This window comes from Bacillus rossius, chromosome 15 (genome assembly GCF_032445375.1).
Source record: "Bacillus rossius redtenbacheri isolate Brsri chromosome 15, Brsri_v3, whole genome shotgun sequence".
Taxonomy (NCBI): Eukaryota; Metazoa; Arthropoda; class Insecta; order Phasmatodea; family Bacillidae; genus Bacillus; species Bacillus rossius.
Window position 1 is genome coordinate 10,639,167 of NC_086342.1, and position 16,891 is coordinate 10,656,057.

The 16,891-nt window shown below is 35.6% G+C and overlaps 1 protein-coding gene across 2 annotated transcripts in view; it reads right to left on the bottom strand.

Moving 5' to 3' along the window:
* Positions 1–16,891, bottom strand: part of LOC134539250 (5-oxoprolinase) — a 94,888-nt gene that overhangs the window by 75,120 nt on the left and 2,877 nt on the right. For both annotated transcript variants that reach the window (XM_063381065.1, XM_063381064.1), the window contains 5 exons: positions 12,053–12,244; positions 8,814–9,049; positions 6,799–7,047; positions 4,451–4,652; positions 1,976–2,236 (listed from right to left, as the gene is read on the bottom strand). In XM_063381065.1, the coding sequence (XP_063237135.1) occupies positions 1,976–2,236; positions 4,451–4,652; positions 6,799–7,047; positions 8,814–9,049; positions 12,053–12,244 (1,140 nt within the window). The remainder of the gene's footprint in view (positions 1–1,975; positions 2,237–4,450; positions 4,653–6,798; positions 7,048–8,813; positions 9,050–12,052; positions 12,245–16,891) is intronic.

The following is a 16,891-nucleotide window of genomic DNA, read 5'->3' on the forward strand; positions in this document are numbered from 1 at the left end:
TCATAATACTTACGTAATTCACAAAAACAGTTTATTGTGCTTGGTACATGATGCTCGTTTACGAGATAATAATTTGGTTGAGCATTTCTAACTACTCGGGACAATAAAAAAAGATCTGAAAGTATTTTGTGTGTGCAAATAATTTACCAATGCCGTAAAGTAAAAAATAAATTTTGGCACAGCCTACAGGTGTAGGTAGATTTTGAAGCACCTATTTCTTTTGGAAATGTTTTGGTAACTTCTATAAGCTCTTGGAACATTTTAAGAACTTAATGAAGGCCTACATAACATCCTATATGTTGACCAATATTCAAAAATGATTCATTAAAAATTTTTTCATATTCCATGCAGCAAAAATATTTTGAAAGTTTTTAACTAAATGCATCCAGCATTGAATGACATAATGAATTTCATATTGCCTAATAAAATAGTTATTCAATTATTTTTTACCTTTAAATATCATTTTTCAACCCTTGCACTAATATGTGGTCGTATAAAATTTTTTTTCAACAAAGGTTTAAGGTAATATTAAAATGTTTTTAAATAAATTCTGACAAATTTGATACTAAAAAAGTTTTTAATTTTTTTTTAATTTCAACCTTTGTTTTTTACGGTAATAGTAAGTTTCATCAAAAACTGTTTGAGTCAAAGGTTTTAGAAACATTTTATGAGTTTTACAATAAATTACAATGGCATTAATAGTATATAATCATATTAAATCAATATACCTATATAAACTTTCAAATTGACCATGGTTTTGTGTTCTATGGACCATGGAACAAAAACCTACATATATAAAATTTTCTGGAAGTTCTGGTAACAGCTGCAATAGGTCGTATTTCTTTTAAATCTACCTAAAAATAAATTACTAATAACAGTTAAAAGATTTTTAAAAAGTTGAATCCATTTAGTACATCAATTAAGAGACCTCACTATTATTAACATCAAAGATAGCGGGAGCTCCTATCTTAAAATCCTCACTGCCATACACATCAAAGATACTGACCTTTCCTGAAATTGAAACTCCTACCAACATTCCCATCAAACTTACGTAGCGGACTCATTGATCTTTATAACTTTCCTGGCATCCACATCTAACATAGTGACCTCTAATGAATAGAAAATGTACTAAATGTTGTTACTAAAAACTGTTACTTATCTCGAGTTTAATATACCTACTAAAAGAAATCAGATTTTTTGATTTTAGTTGAATTTTTTATTAAGAAATACTGATTATTTTAGGATTTCAGTTGCATTTAGGTGTTTCATGGTGTATTAACTTCTGTTTCGGTGTTAATGTGTAGTACTGGCATTAATTCTGGTGTTTCTAAGCAGAGCCCAACAATTTCATTGCAGGAAGTCTACAAATTCCTGGTGAACCAATTTCAGGACTTTATCAGAACCATTTTTATATGTAACTAGCTGCAGTTTCCCAGGCTGAACACAAACACGAAAAAAAAAAAAAAACTTTGATGTGCTAATTTCCATGGCGAACGGTCAAATGGTGTTGGAGTTTATCGACGTCATACACACCAGCATCCAATTTTATATATGTATAGATGAGCAAATCACAATAAGAAATACATACAATATTCAAAAGAAAGCTCTGATTTTTATGTTAAACATTTAAAATATTTTGAAGATGATACGCATTGATTTTAAGTGAAAAAGTCTCCAACTATTTATATTATACGAGAGACTAATAAAATAATGCCAGTCATAAAAAATAAAAATAAAAATTCATGTTAGCAAAAGGTTTTGTAGCAATTCAGAAGGTGGCAATGTCATGTGGATATGCTCAGAGTGCTTATTTTAGGATTTCAGTTGCACTTAGGTGTTTCACGGTGTATCAACTTCTGTTTCGGTGTTAATCTGTTGTACTGGCCATGCTTTTTCGGTGTTAGGTATTTTGGTTTTGTAGCCATTCAGCACGTGGTAACGTCACGTGGATATGCTCAGAGAGTGTGTGCGGTACCTCGTCGGTGAGCTCGCGGAAGGCCCGCCTGGTGGCCTCCGCGTCCAAGGCCTCGTTCTCCTCGGGCCCGAATATCCGCGGGAAGTACTCGGGCAGGAGGCGGCCGAGCAGCAGGTTGGCGTCCGTGACGGCGAGGGGCCCGCCCTTCCGGTAGCACGCGGGTCCCGGGTGGGCCCCGGCAGACTCCGGCCCCACCACGAACAGGCCCGAGCGGAAGAAGAGCATCGACCCGCCGCCCGCCGCCACCGTGTTCACGTCCAGCTGCGAAGAACAGAGAAGTAGTCATCACCGTTAAAAGCAGGAATGGCCACGGAGAGGTCTGAGATCTAGTTCGATCCCAAACTTCTCCCCCTCCCATTGCATTTTTAAGTAGTCTATACTTAATGCCATGTGTGTTTCATGTATTTAATCACATTAATGTAATAATGTATTTATGATTTGTTTTAACCAAAACATAAATTATTATGTTCCATTTTCTTTATCTCAGACAAAATCTTTACTTTAAGAAATCTTTTGTTAAATATTTGAGTTCTAGATGTCTACTATTCCCTGAGAATTCAGTGTGAAAATCTATTTTCTTTTTAAATTCAGAATTCCTATCATCGTGTTTGTTTGAGAAATGGAGCCGGGAATGCAAACACTCGTCCCAGTAACGACAGGGAACTTAAAACCAGAATCTGTCGTGTGCCCCCAGGAACGTTTGTCAGGAGACGATGACGTGTTGCGTCATAGTTTGAAGTCGCGATGCCTGATGATGGTTAGTAAGCGTGAATTAGAATCTCAGTTGCTAAAAAAACAGTCACTTTGATAATAAAAAAAAATTAATTTAAAACTGCTTTCACAATGCAAACACTACCCACTCCACCCTATGTTTTTTTGGCGATCAACCGACAATGGCGCAAACCAGGGGCGCAAATTTGTAAGGTTCGCAAGGAGAAGCCCTGAGCGGCCTGATAGCAGAGCAAGTGGCGTTAACCGACATGAGTAATTTCAGGACAGGGTGCTTGTATGTTGTATACTGTCCATATTTTGGCCTTTATGCATACAATAAGCACAAAAATTTTAAAATATACAGAAAGCTTTGAAAAAAAAAAAATATATATATATGTAGTGTTGATGTTTATGTTTATGAAAGTCACGTCACAGTCATGAATTTGCAAGTGAAAGGCTTTTTAATTCCAGGGGTTGGTCCGAGACCCCCTACCCAGCCTCGGGATATAAATACACCCATGGTGCAGACTATTTTCTGGGAGGGAAAAGAAGCTTCACCTAATTAGCATGTGCTCAGCAGAAGTGGCAGCCACATGGTTTGAAATGGTATTTTAAAAATGTATTCTTTGATGGAATGGAAGATCCTTAAAATTTTAACAGCAAACATTTTGCTCTCAAGTCATAGTAATTTCATCAAAAAAAAGTACCAAACATGGTTCCCACAATAACAATAAAAAAAATAACAAGGTACAGGAGTGGCCAAGACATGATTGCTTTTAAATTAATTGAAGCTTAGGTATTTCTAAAACTAGTATCTTTGTTCAGAGTACAGTACATTCTTTCAAAATATGGAAGCAAAGGCTGTAAGCGGAACAAAGTACCAAATTCAAAATGCATAACTAGTGATGGGCCAAATACCAATTTTCTTGAATCCGAATCTCGAATTTGAATCCCGAAGAGTGCCTCAAATATACCCCTCGATCTGAATCTAGGTCTTAAAAAAGTTAAGTAATTAGTGTTGAAAAATTTAACCCTTTGAATGTTTGTTACATAAACTAAGTTTCCAGAATCAATACATGTTTTAATTTTATTTGTATCATTACATGTTAAATTACAATATCTTGGGGAATGGTAAAATGACAAGTACGAAGAAAAAGAATTGACTTAGTAAACTTTATCGTGCATCTCTTATTGAATCACTTACAAACCACAAAAATTCACTAATTTATTTTAATCGTTCTGAGTGTATCTGTTTCAGTTCAATTTATTGCAAATTATTTTATCGTAAAACTGCACCGTATAAATTTTACCACCATTTTGGTGGAATAAGTATGCAAAACAGCTTTTATAAAAAAAAAAAAATGATAACACCATAATCCTCTGTTTTAAAAATGAAACTGGGCTGAAAATGAAACCATATAAAATCGTGTCTCTAATAATTATTAATTATTTCCTCAAGTAGCATAGGTAGGGACACCTGTATTTCGCGACTACATTTCGTGTCAAAGGTATTTCACAAAATACTGTAGCTTTTCTCCTGTGGTTATTGGCTGAGGTCGGTGAGAGGTGTCGTCCTGCTCTTGACGGGGGCCAATGAGAATGTGGTCACCGTATACTGCTGCACCCTCACAATTTGCCACGACTCTCAGAAAAAGCTACAGTGTTTCGTGAAATACCTCGTCGCGGAATGAAATCGCGAAATACAAAGTGTCCCTAAGTACAGGCATGTTTACTGATCATCCCCTCGAGGAAAGGTTTACTCGCCTGGGGAGCTTGGATGGTCACCCCGGCGGTCGTCGACTCGAACACGTGCTCGTAAGACCCGGCGAAGCGGCTCACGTCCGTCGAGGTCCCGCCCATGTCGAAGCCGATCACGGGCATGTCCGTCACGCGGCCGAACGTGGTCCTGGCGTAGCCCACCACTCCGCCCGCCGGGCCGGACAGCACGGCTCTGGATCCGTTGAACCTTTCCCGGAAACACGGACAGAAAAAAAAAATTTTTAAATCACTGCTAGGATCCGCCGGGTCGCAGAGGACAGCGGTTGCGTCATTACGGTTTTCGGACGAGTGAATGGTCGCCGAATTTTTACGAAACGGTCTCGTCAAAAAAAACGAACACAAACATACAGCGAGAAGGTGTACCCTCAAGCTCAAGGTCTAGCGGTCGTGATTTTGTTTTTTTATTACGGTGTCCTGAAATACCCCAGGGAAATGTCCCGATGGTTCACAAATAATTTTAAAAACATTATGAACAACCAAAAATTTACCACTTTTGAGAGAGAGAAAAAAAAATTCAAAAATATAAATAAGATTATCAAAAAAAAAATCAATGTAAAATACTTTTGATTCTCTGACACAAATAAGAAACAAACCAAAATTTTAATTTTCTAGATATATTTAACATAACTTGAGCAATAATAAAAATAACTATAAAAAAATTTAACCTGTCATTTTCTATTGTTTAGCATGTCTCAACTAAAAAAAAAAAAAATGATTGACAGAAAAAATATAACAGGAAGTTTGGTCAATGAAAAATGTCCATTTTAATTTATATAGTAGTAACCCATTGCTATTGCTATCAAACATTAAATTTTAAAAATTGCCTGTGTATGGCCCAAAATAAGGAAAAAAAGGGAGACCAGCATAATAAAAACTTTACTATTAGGCTTATGCAATTTTTTTTTAAATTTCAATTGAATTTTGAAATGAATATATAATTTTTCATGGAAATCAAAAATTTTGGAATCTAATTTTAAAATACAGTGAAAATTCTTTTATTCACATTTAACAGGAGTTTAAGAAAAATTCAAAAATTTATTGAAAATATTCTCAAAATGAAAAAGAGAGAAATATAAATGAAACAATAATAGAGAAGAGTAAAATCAAAAAAATTACTGGCAATGCATTTTATTGAACCTGAAAAATTTTAAGTTTGAAAATTTATTTTTGATCCAACTATTACATGGGAGGACCCAAAAAAAAAAAACCGACTGAGAGCGCATTGCGGCATTCGTAGACGTAGTAGACAGTTCTCCCGCTAGAAGGTGTTAGTAGATACCTTCACTAAACAGCTGCCCTGAAGGCGTCAGTTTGTAGGTTAACGTTTGAGGTTATTGTCTTCCTCTTAGTGTTTTCGTGTTCTGCCTGTGAAGTCATTATGACAGATTTAAAAGAACAAACAGTGTGATTGAAATTTTGTTTCCGGATTGAAAAATCAGCAAAGGAATCTTACCAAATGCTTCAACAGACTTTCAATGAGGATGCTATGAGACAAACACAAGTTTTTGAGTGGTTTGGGCGCTTTAAACGTAGTGAGATGATTGTTGAAGACCATGCTTGTTCTGGGCATCCTTCAACATCTCAAACCAATTAAAATGTTGAAAATATCTGCCAAAAAATTAACGAGGATCGTCATTTCACGATCAACAAAATTTCAGAAGAGACAAGAGTGAATTGGAGCTCGTGCCAGCGGAATATGACTGAGGATTTGCAAATAAGACGTGTTGCTGCTAAATTGGTTCCGTGCCTACCAAAAAAAAAAAAGCAAGACAAGTGAGGTCGAATGTTAAGATGCAAATCACTGACATTTTTGATGTTCGTGGAACTGTGCACCAGGAACTTTAATTTTTGTAAGTTTTAAAACCTTTTGCCAGAGGATGTGTGGAGGAAACGTCCAGAACTTCAGCGATTGGGCGACACGTGCATCGTATCTAATGGAGTGTACATACTTTGAAGGTGACTAAAGGAATTTCGTAAAAAAATTAATAAATATTTAACGACAAAATTCCAGTTATTTTTTTGTCCCTCCTCGTATACAAATAAAAAATAGAGTACCGTTAGTAATTATAAACCATAATCACACAATATTTATAAAATATAAAAACATTGTATTTATTATGTTGAAGAAATAAATCAAAATTTTTGAACACATGTTACATTTATTTTTTTCAATTAAAATGTTTGTAAAAGAGACTCGTTTGTTGTATCTATTATTAACGAAAAAAAAAAAAATTATTTATAATGTCGACTTAAACATCGGATTATTTACAATATCAAATACAAAATCACTCACAAACCCCCTAACCGGACAGAGAATCTTTTCCGGAACTCACACGTCCATCGGCGTGAGGCCACCGTCGCTCTGCATGAACAGCACGTTGACGCCCTTGAGGTTGTCCTTGAAGCCGGAGGCGAAGCCCTGCACGTACTTCTTGATGTGCGGGGTGAGGTAGGCGTCCGCGCACGCCGTGAAGCCGCGCGGCACGATGCGAACCATGGGCATCACCTGGTGCGACAGCGACACGTGCCCGAAGCCCGCTTCCTTGGCCAGCCGCCCGACCTCCAGCTCGTGGTCCGGGAACCTGCCAACGCGACCAGGCTCCACCCCGATCCTTCCCCCTTTTTTTTTTTGACGTGACAACGTCTGATAAATCGATGAACGCCGGCTGCACGCACGAAAAAGTGTCTCGTTTCGCACATAGTCCCGTTACGCACATTGTCCCGTTACGCCCATTGTACGCTCGCGCCGCATCTATCTCTGTTCCACTCGATTGGAACAACCATCGATTTGACTTTTTCGAGGCACATTAAACTTGAAACACCCCCATTCGTTTCCTACTTTTCCTATCATCGTCCTATCCTTAACAGAATAACGCAGATTGGAAGAAGTTAAATAACAAACATGTTTAAAAGTTATAGTTAAAATAATCTCTTTGTTAAAGTAATAAAAATATTTGAATTAATTAGTGCAAATAAAAGTAAATTTATCAGTTAAATTGTAGATTTCATTTCACTCCTTCTTTGTATCCATGCAAAATAGTGATAATTCAATAAAACTAATTCAATTTTATTCATAAAAGTATGCAATCATTTCATCAATGTTTTGTTATGATGTTGTCACGTTAAACTATCGTCCGTAAACCGACTTTACAGACAACCAAACTTTTTTTTAAAATTCTAATCAAACATCAAATTTTTCAATAAGATCAAACATTTTTTTTCCCTAATCAAATCCAAACATAATGTGAATGTTTTCTTTTTTGTTCACAAGTTACAATAGTCCAAAAAAATTATATATCATGTGGAAAAAAAAAAGAGAAATATATATAAAAACCATAATAGTGTGGTATGAAATGCAAGGGAGGAAAAAGAAAGCTTGGCAGTGCATTTTCCATATACCAGTGAAAGGTTAAGTTTGAAAAATGTTTTTGTTAACCCACCTGATTACATACATAAATAATAAAGCATTTTTAGTAAATTTTATCATAATCACAGATTTTGTGTGTGTGTGTGTGTGTGTGTGTGTGTGTGTGTGTGTGTGTGTGTGTGTGTGTTTGAAAGACCACTGTATTTCATGAGGTCATGGCAGTTGAGCGGGTAGTCATATGCTTCAGTTTGGACTAAATATCAAGACTAAGCACCACCAAGCGCGGTTAGTACTTTTGATGGGTGACCACGATTTTCATAAAACTATAAATACGTACGAACGAATCGCGCTGGTCCCGCCGTCGTTTCGAGGTTTCCGGGACTTCCACGCAGACGAGCACTGTGGCAGTGGCGTAGCCAGGATTTGTGTATGGGGGGGTGTCAAGAAGCATGCCCCCCCCCCCCCCGTATTAAATTTTGGTTTTTAAGGTTCTAAAATAGTGCTATTTTAGCAGTTTTTTCGTTCTTAAATTTAAATACTGTGATGGTAAAAATTTTATTAATTTTAATATTATGAAATTTGTTTGAGTGATGAATAAGAAATTCTTCTGGCACACTACAATAACACTTTGCGAGATTAAAAATCATTTGACGTTGTGAAAATCTACCATGCTGCCATACTGATGAAATTTTGCTAAATATAGTTAGTAACTTAAGACAATAAATGCATTTATTCAAAAAAAATATTTATCTTCAACCTTATTTATCAAAATGACAAAAATATATAAAATTGAGTTATTACCAAAACAAAATGAAATTTTTTCTAACTAAAAAGAATTAGAATTAAAATTAAAAACTAACATAAAGAGCCAATTTTATCAACCAATTTCACACTCACGAAATGCCCGCGCACCGAGAGCTAAGAAGCGGGCAGGGATCGGGGTTTGGGGATTGGGGGGAGGGTTCCCCCGGATGGACTCACATGTAGGAGTGTGCCAGCACGACCGCCAAGCTGTCGATCCCCTTTTCCCTGAGCCGCCGCAGCCCGTCCTTGAGGCCCTCGGCGTCCAGCTCACGGCAGACATACAGCTCCTCCTGCGTCGTGCCGACGACCGTGCGCCAGCCGTGCCGCAGCTCGCAGCGGCCGCGCAGCGCGGGCACCACGCGGCAGTCCGCCTCCAGGACATCCTCGTAGAGCACGTCTGGCGTCACTATTTCCTGCGCACGCACACGGCCTCTCTCACCGCCGAGACCCCTGGCGCGGTCGCGACACCGAACTGCTGAACCGAGCCGAGCCGAAACACAACTGTCCCATTTAACATACAGTGAAAATTCTTTTATTCACATTTAACAGGAGTTTAAGAAAAATTTATTCAAAATACTGTCAAAATGAAAAAGAGAGAAATATCTAAGAAACAATTTTAGAGAAGAGTAAAATAAAAAAAAAATTACTGGCAAAGCATTTTATTAAACCCGTAAAATTTTCAGTTAGAAAATTTTTTTTTTTCATCCAACTATTACACGGGAGGACCCAAACACGTAAACACCCAAAATGACGTAGGTAGGAACAGGATTATACGGTGGATTGTGAGAAAACCGAAATAACACCGAAAAGCATGTCAAAAACCAAAATGCGATACGGCACTGAACTGCAAGTTACATCGTGGAATTAGGTAGCATTTGACCAAACCTTAATTCAAATCATAAAAATAAAGAAATCATTTAATGTTTGGAATTCAAGGAATGCAATTATTTCCGGACAAATAATATTGTACCAAAGTGCATAGATCAGAGAAATTAATCAAATGTACTTTATTGTGCATCTCATATTGAATCAATTTTAAAAAAAAATTAATGCTCACTAATTTATTTCTACTGTTCTTAATGTATCAATTTATTAAAAATTATTTTACCATAATAGTACACCTATTTTGGTGGAGTAATTATAACAAAACAGCTTTCATAAAATTAAAACAATCACACCAAACATCTTTGCTTTAAAAATGAAATTTGGGTAAAAATAAAACCATTAATTCTTGTCTCTAGGTGTAGATTTAAGGAATGAAATAAAGTGACTGTCTGGTGCAATAAAACAATGTATATCAATTGTATAAATTAACATTTTTTTTTAATACTTACACACAATTTGAATTTACATTTTTAATTGTACACTGTGCAGTTTTATGTCATATTTTACTTTAAAAAAAAAACTCGATTAAATCTAATTTGGGCCTGAATACTGAAACATATAGTAATTTTATAGACTAAATGCTCTTCACAGAAAAAAAATCCAAAAAAGGTATTTTTTGAGTGCTACTTGTATCCACTGCTTGTGCAAACTGGGATGAAGGTGCCAAAATATTTGGATCTTGACGGGTAAACCACTGAAAAATTCTGCTGCATTCACTTTTTTTTGTAACCTTGAACACATCAGTAACAGTTATGTAATAGATGAAGCCACAATCAATTTACAGATACATCTGGTATAATAGTAGACTTGAAGGATATATCTTTATGACCATGAATAAGTTATAAATAAGGAGATAAAGAGCTTACCCATTACATGTAACCTGCCAAAAGATATGACCTTGTTATTAACCAATGAGGACTCTAAAATGGCTTGATTGTATACAGGGCATTTGAGTGAAGCCCAGAGTGAAATGAATCCACGAAATAGTCATGGCTCTAGTAATATATTTTATTTATTTAAATATTTATTTATTTAAATTGTAACATGTCTATTTACAGCGAAGCGGCAAAGTGGTAGACACCATACATATGCACAAACAAAAACTTACATAGATAATCAAAATCAATGACAAATACTAAAAAATTCTAATAAAAAAAAAGGCTCCACAAAGAATGATAAACAAAGAAATAATAGACAAAGACAAAAAAAATAAAGTATTACTTGACAGAGGAATTATATATAACTAGCTGCAGTACCCGGCGTTGCCCGGGCTGAACACAGGGTGATACATTGTCCGCTAGTTAAAGCAAAATGTATGGCGCTATATGACAGTGTGGTGGACATAGAGAAATAATTACACACAATTACTGTTTGTATGTCTATGACCTATATTTTCTGTTTATTTTCTGTTTAACCATGGCAATCGGTTGAATGGTTTAGAAGTTCATGCACTGCAGCACCATCTAGTGGCGAGTTAAAAAAAATGGATGGCATAAAAAACCTTCTCCATGAAAAAAACACTTCGATGTGCCCATTTTTATGGCGATCGGTCAAACTGTGAAAATCACTATAAAAAAATCTGCACACAATTTCTTTTTTGACTTTGCTACGTTTTGCTGTGATAGGTAATTAGTTAGGTAGAAAAATACTGAGAAGAAAGTATATTTGCTAAACAAGAAGTAACCTATAATATGGCCCCACCATTGATGCTTGTTTACAACAAAATTGTAGAAAATTATATAGTTCTAGTTATGCCATTGCACAATGTATAGTTTATTTCATACTACCTGTGTACATTTTATACAAAAACTAAAGAGTGATGGCTTACTAGTCATACATAAAACTGCATAGTGTAAATTAATAAAAAATGTAAATTCAAACTGTGAACAAGTGCTAAAAAACATATGTTGATTACTTAAAATATTGTCATGCATTATTACATTGTACCAAACATTCCCTTAATTTCCAAACAAACAGTCCTTCAAAGTATACCGCGAAGTCAGCTTGGCTTAACAGTTATTTGTTTAACCACAAAGTAATTAACGCAGCTCAGGACTTTCGTGGCCAGATTCATTAACCATGGTTCGAACAACCTTCTGCAAACAAAAATTAAGGAGTTTTTTTGATTTGAGAACCCCTTCACTTCGTTGCCTTTAACACTATCACAAAATACCTGAAGAAAATAAATGTTAAATAGTTATAGCACAAAAAACCACTTTTCGATTAGTTCTATTCTTACAGGTAAACCCATTTTGTCCGGAATTATCTCTGAAACACATATCTAACCCCAGCATAATGCACATTTGAAATTTATAGTGGTAACATTTGATTTTATCAGTAATAAGATTTACTTTATAAGGTCAAAAACTTGTTTGTTATTTTTCCCTCCAAAATATTAGGGCTCCATTAAAGTACATGGACCAGGGCCTGCAAAATTTAAGGCCGCCCCTGATTCTTAGGAATTACTAACCGAACACAAATCAACTTTAAAAAAACTGAGCTCCGGGCACGCCCGCGGGATCACCACGCACCAGGTCGAATATCTTGGGGCGCGCCTGGTTGCCGATGAACAGCAGGTCGTGGAAGCCCTTGTTGATGACGAGGGCCATGCGCTCGCCCTTGCGCTCCAGCAGGGCGTTGGTGGCGACCGTGGTGCCCATGCGGATCCAGTCGATGTGGCGTCCGTCGACGGGGTCCGTGGGCGGCATCAGCACGCCCGTTTCCTGCGCGCAGAGAGGTCACGGCACGCGTCCTCGTATAGTCGCACATGCACGGGGAATCACGAGGATCTCACAAAACATCCTATAAGGCATAAGGCATAGGCGTCACAACCGGGGATGGGGGGGGGGGGGACACGTCCCCCGTCCCCCCCCCCAATAATAAAAGTCTTCAATTTCGTCTCCTCCAATAATATATTTAGTTTCGTAGTTATATTAAAAATATGATTTCTGTGATACAACCCACATGTTGCGCATGGTGCATTTAGTCCGATCGTGGTAATGTGAGCACTGTGTTTTTACAAATTTGTTCTCTGAAAATATTTTTTATAAAAAAATAAATTATATATTGCAACCAAATATAATTAGAATATTTAGAATGACTAAAAACCACCTTTTTGCACCTTCAAACCCCAAATTTTCCCGGGGGAGGACCCCCGCTTCTTTTCCAGGGGATGGATATTCCTCAACAACTAAATCAATTGCAGTCCCCCCCAAAAAATATATCCTAGTGACGCCCATGCTATAAGGCACAGATATCCCCTCCATCTTGATAAATGTTTAAACTCTTTCGTAAATTAGTTTGCAGGTAAAATATATATACAGAATACAGAATATCTTGACTCTTTTTTTTTTTTTCCATCTCTGATACAGTGTAATAGTTCTTTTTCGCGTGATAATAAAAGAGGTGAGGAAATATTCTATTAATTTTGAGTATGATTGCAGATGTGACAAATTTAACTACTGATTTAAAAAAATTAGTTCACATACAGCATCACATATATACACATACACACATATATATGCATATACAAATGAATATACGTATATGCATATACACTACCATCATGGAAAAATTTGTTGAAAACATATTAAAAAACATGGTCTAAAAATTTTTCCAAATTTTTTTATTTGCCTTACAAAGTTGAAGCTGAATGAAATTTTACTGCACATAATATATAAAATACTTGCAACACTAAGCAACTGGATAGTGTTTGACTACACAAAGATCTGCCCCCAACCCCAACACTTGGGTTCATTTAAATAACTGGAGGTAATGACATTATTTTACATGCATTTTTTGATGCTTTGATTAATTTGAACGGAAGTTAGAATAAATGAAATTACCACATGAGGGCTTAACAATTTGCCGACAATAATGTCGTAAGAGACAGATGAGAGGTGATAAGATGAACATGATGCATTGGAGGAGGACATTGGAATCCCTGAGAAAAAAAACCCACCACTACCCCTTCAGCAATGACCAACATATTTCTCCCTTGAAAAAAAAAATTCAGGCTTTGATCCCAGGTAGACTTGTTGGGAGGCAACTGGTCCAACAACTCGGTTACCATGGACCCCCATTCGACTAATTTTACAAATGCAAATGAAATACCATCATCAAAATGTGACGCAAAAATTTTATTTTAGGTCTAATCAACATATTTGGTTGACAAACTTTTTCAAATGACAATGCAGCATTAAAAAATAAAAAAAGAGAGAGAGCTATTCCCCGTGGTTATGTTTTTGCCGCAAGCATCGGTCAACCACCTCAGTACACAGAGGTGTCGTTAAGTTGTATTTCAAACAAGCGTTTGTGCTTGGCAACGGAGCCGGGAGGACTCAGAATGCAAACAGTGCCACAAATCACTCTTGCGCGAAGACTACGTGTGTTCTCTTCTTCTAACCAGCAGGAAAGAGTGACATATGAGCATTTTTTTTTTTTAAAGATGTTCACTAGATAGAAGTTACGGTTTAAAACATCATTTACAGTATTGTAGAAGATTACGAACACATGTAAAACCCATTAAAACCATCCATACTTACATTAAAAATATAAACAATGAGTTTTTTTTATTTATTTTAATTTTAAAGATGTTAACTCAAAAACTACTGCACTGATTTCAAAATTTTTTTTGTTTTTTCACTTTAATTATAAAACTAAGTATTTCAGAAGAACATAGACTATGTATCATTACAAAATTCTGCTCCTAAAAAGGTGAAAAGATTATTGCGGTTTTACCGTCTAAAAAATCGTAACAGTTCCACCGTTAAAAAAAGAAATTCAGTAAATCTTCTTCAATCTAGTACGTTTCAGACCACTGCCATGCATGATTACTAAAGGAAAGACTACAAGGTGAATTGTGATTAAACAGAAATAACAAATAACTATGAAATTAAGTCAATGCACCGCCAAACACCGCAATGGAAGTCAATGACAACTCATTACACTGAAATGCAACAAAATTGACCGCAATTACTTCTTTCAAGCTATTAAAATATAGAATTCATTTCATAAATCTTTAGTTAGGATTTTATTTAAAAACCAAATATGTTATGTACTAAGTAAAAATTAATTAGTTTCTATACATGGTTTTTCAAAGTAAATAAAAGCAGTCAATAGCTGATACCATTCAGACATGGGTAAAGGCCTATGGAGAAACAACATAGAAAATGTTGCACTTGTTGCTTATTATTACAGTGTTTTAATTTTTAATGACAATAAAAACGAAATCCACTATTTATAATGATGAAATTGGCTTCTTTATAATACCATAAAATCTTGACTCTACCGATTTCTGAACGACAATATAGTTTTAACTGGAATACCAGATATGAAAAAAAAGAAAATGAAATATAACGCTGCCAGAAACCGGGAAAAACACTGAATACTGAAATGAAAACTAACAGTAATGAGAAAGGTGGCCAAACGGAAAAATATCCTAACACGAGCGGCCCTATTGGTGTAGGATTACAATGTGTGCCGAACCGTAGAACGCAAAATTAAAAACTTTTTCCTGAGCTAATTTATAAGCCTTTGTGAATACTATATTTTTGAAGTGATAAGAATATAAAATATCATGTTTAAAAATTTCACAATGTTGAATCAAATTGGGGATATTGTTCTCTGCAAGGCTGTATTGCAACTATTTTATAAAATGCTCAATTGAAGTAAAAAATAATATTTTAATGTACATATCATCGGTCTAATTAGCAAACCTCGTAACTCCACTTTTTGTCAAAAATTGGTTTTTGGTACTACTATATACTCAGTTATGTGTTCTATTACCATTCCAAAAATCATAACAATAAACAATCCCTATGGGCTACAATCCTATTTTCAGAAAACCTCTTATCTCCAGCTGTCGATTTCCTGCATATTAGCATACCTCGTAACTCCATTTTGTTAGTAAAAAAACACAGTGTTATTGTTGCACTGTCTATTAAATGTTTTTAAAATATTATTTTAGTTGTTTCGATATTGTTTGTACATATGGAGCAGGTACATTTTATTATTATCTCACACTTTAACTATTGTCCATCGGTTATTTATGCATACAAAACACTTATTACAATAAATTATACTATTCAAACTTTTGTAATACAGGCCATAATATAAAATGTTTTTGGAGGTAATGTCTAAACTATTTTATACGATTTAGCTATCCATTCTTCCTTTCAGAATGTCAAGAGCCAAGAATGATTTCGGCATGGATCTCATGAGTACCCCTTGTAGAACATCATACATTCTTTACGATATTGGCACTTCCATTGTTTTCTTTTACTGTTTTCAATTTGAAAGCCAAAGATGGCTTCTGTTATCTGTGGAACGAGACTGAGAGGGGCCTTGGTTCAAATGAGTTTGCTACAATAATTTGCAACTTCATCTTGTCGCAACTACATTTGAGGAACGATGCCGACAAATTGATACTGTATAGTGATGGTTGCTGCTATCAGAACAGAAATATGACTCTCGCCAATGCACTCTTACAGATATCGGTGACAAAGTGTGTAACGATAGAGTAAAGGTTTCTGGAGGTCGGACACAAACAAATGGAGGCAGACTCCATGCACTCGAAGATAGAAAATAAGCTTAAAAACAAGAAGATTAATGTTCCAGCTGACTATATCGCAACTTGCAGGGAAGCACACAGAAATCCAAGTCCATATGAAGTTCATTATTTGACTCACAGATTTTTTTATTAAGATTTGATCATGCTCAAGTGTATAGCTCTATCAGACCAAGCAGAATAGCTGGGGATCCATGTGTTACCGACATCAGAGCCTTGAAGTACACTTCAGATGGGGTTATTTCCTACAAGTTGGGTTTCACAGAAGAGTGGAAGAACTTGCCTATTCGCAAAAAACATTACTGCTAAGCCATTTGATAGTTTTCCAGCACTGTACACTAAGAGGCTGAAGATAAATAAATCTAAATACGACCATTTGCAGTCCCTGAAAACAACTATGGAATCAGACTATCACTTATTTTATGATAGCCTTCCTTTTAAAAACTGAAGCAGTGATTTTCTGAGGGATAATTTTTTTTTTCTTTTCCAAATTTGTTGGAGCAATATTTATTGCCTCATTTATCAGTATTTAAAAGCTAGTTTTATCTTGATGTTATTTCAAACGAATTCATAGTCAATGTTGATTTTATGTACTATACAATATTGCTGTTGTGTATTGTATACTGTCCTTACTGTTCAATATCGGAAATAACCCTTGTATTGTTAGAGATACTTTTTTATAATACACCAATAAATTTGTTGCTATAATTATTCATCTCAAAATTGTTCTAATATCAATATTAAGTTTATGCCAATAAGAAGATTTATATCTTATCAAACCTCGTATCTCCATATTTAGTTT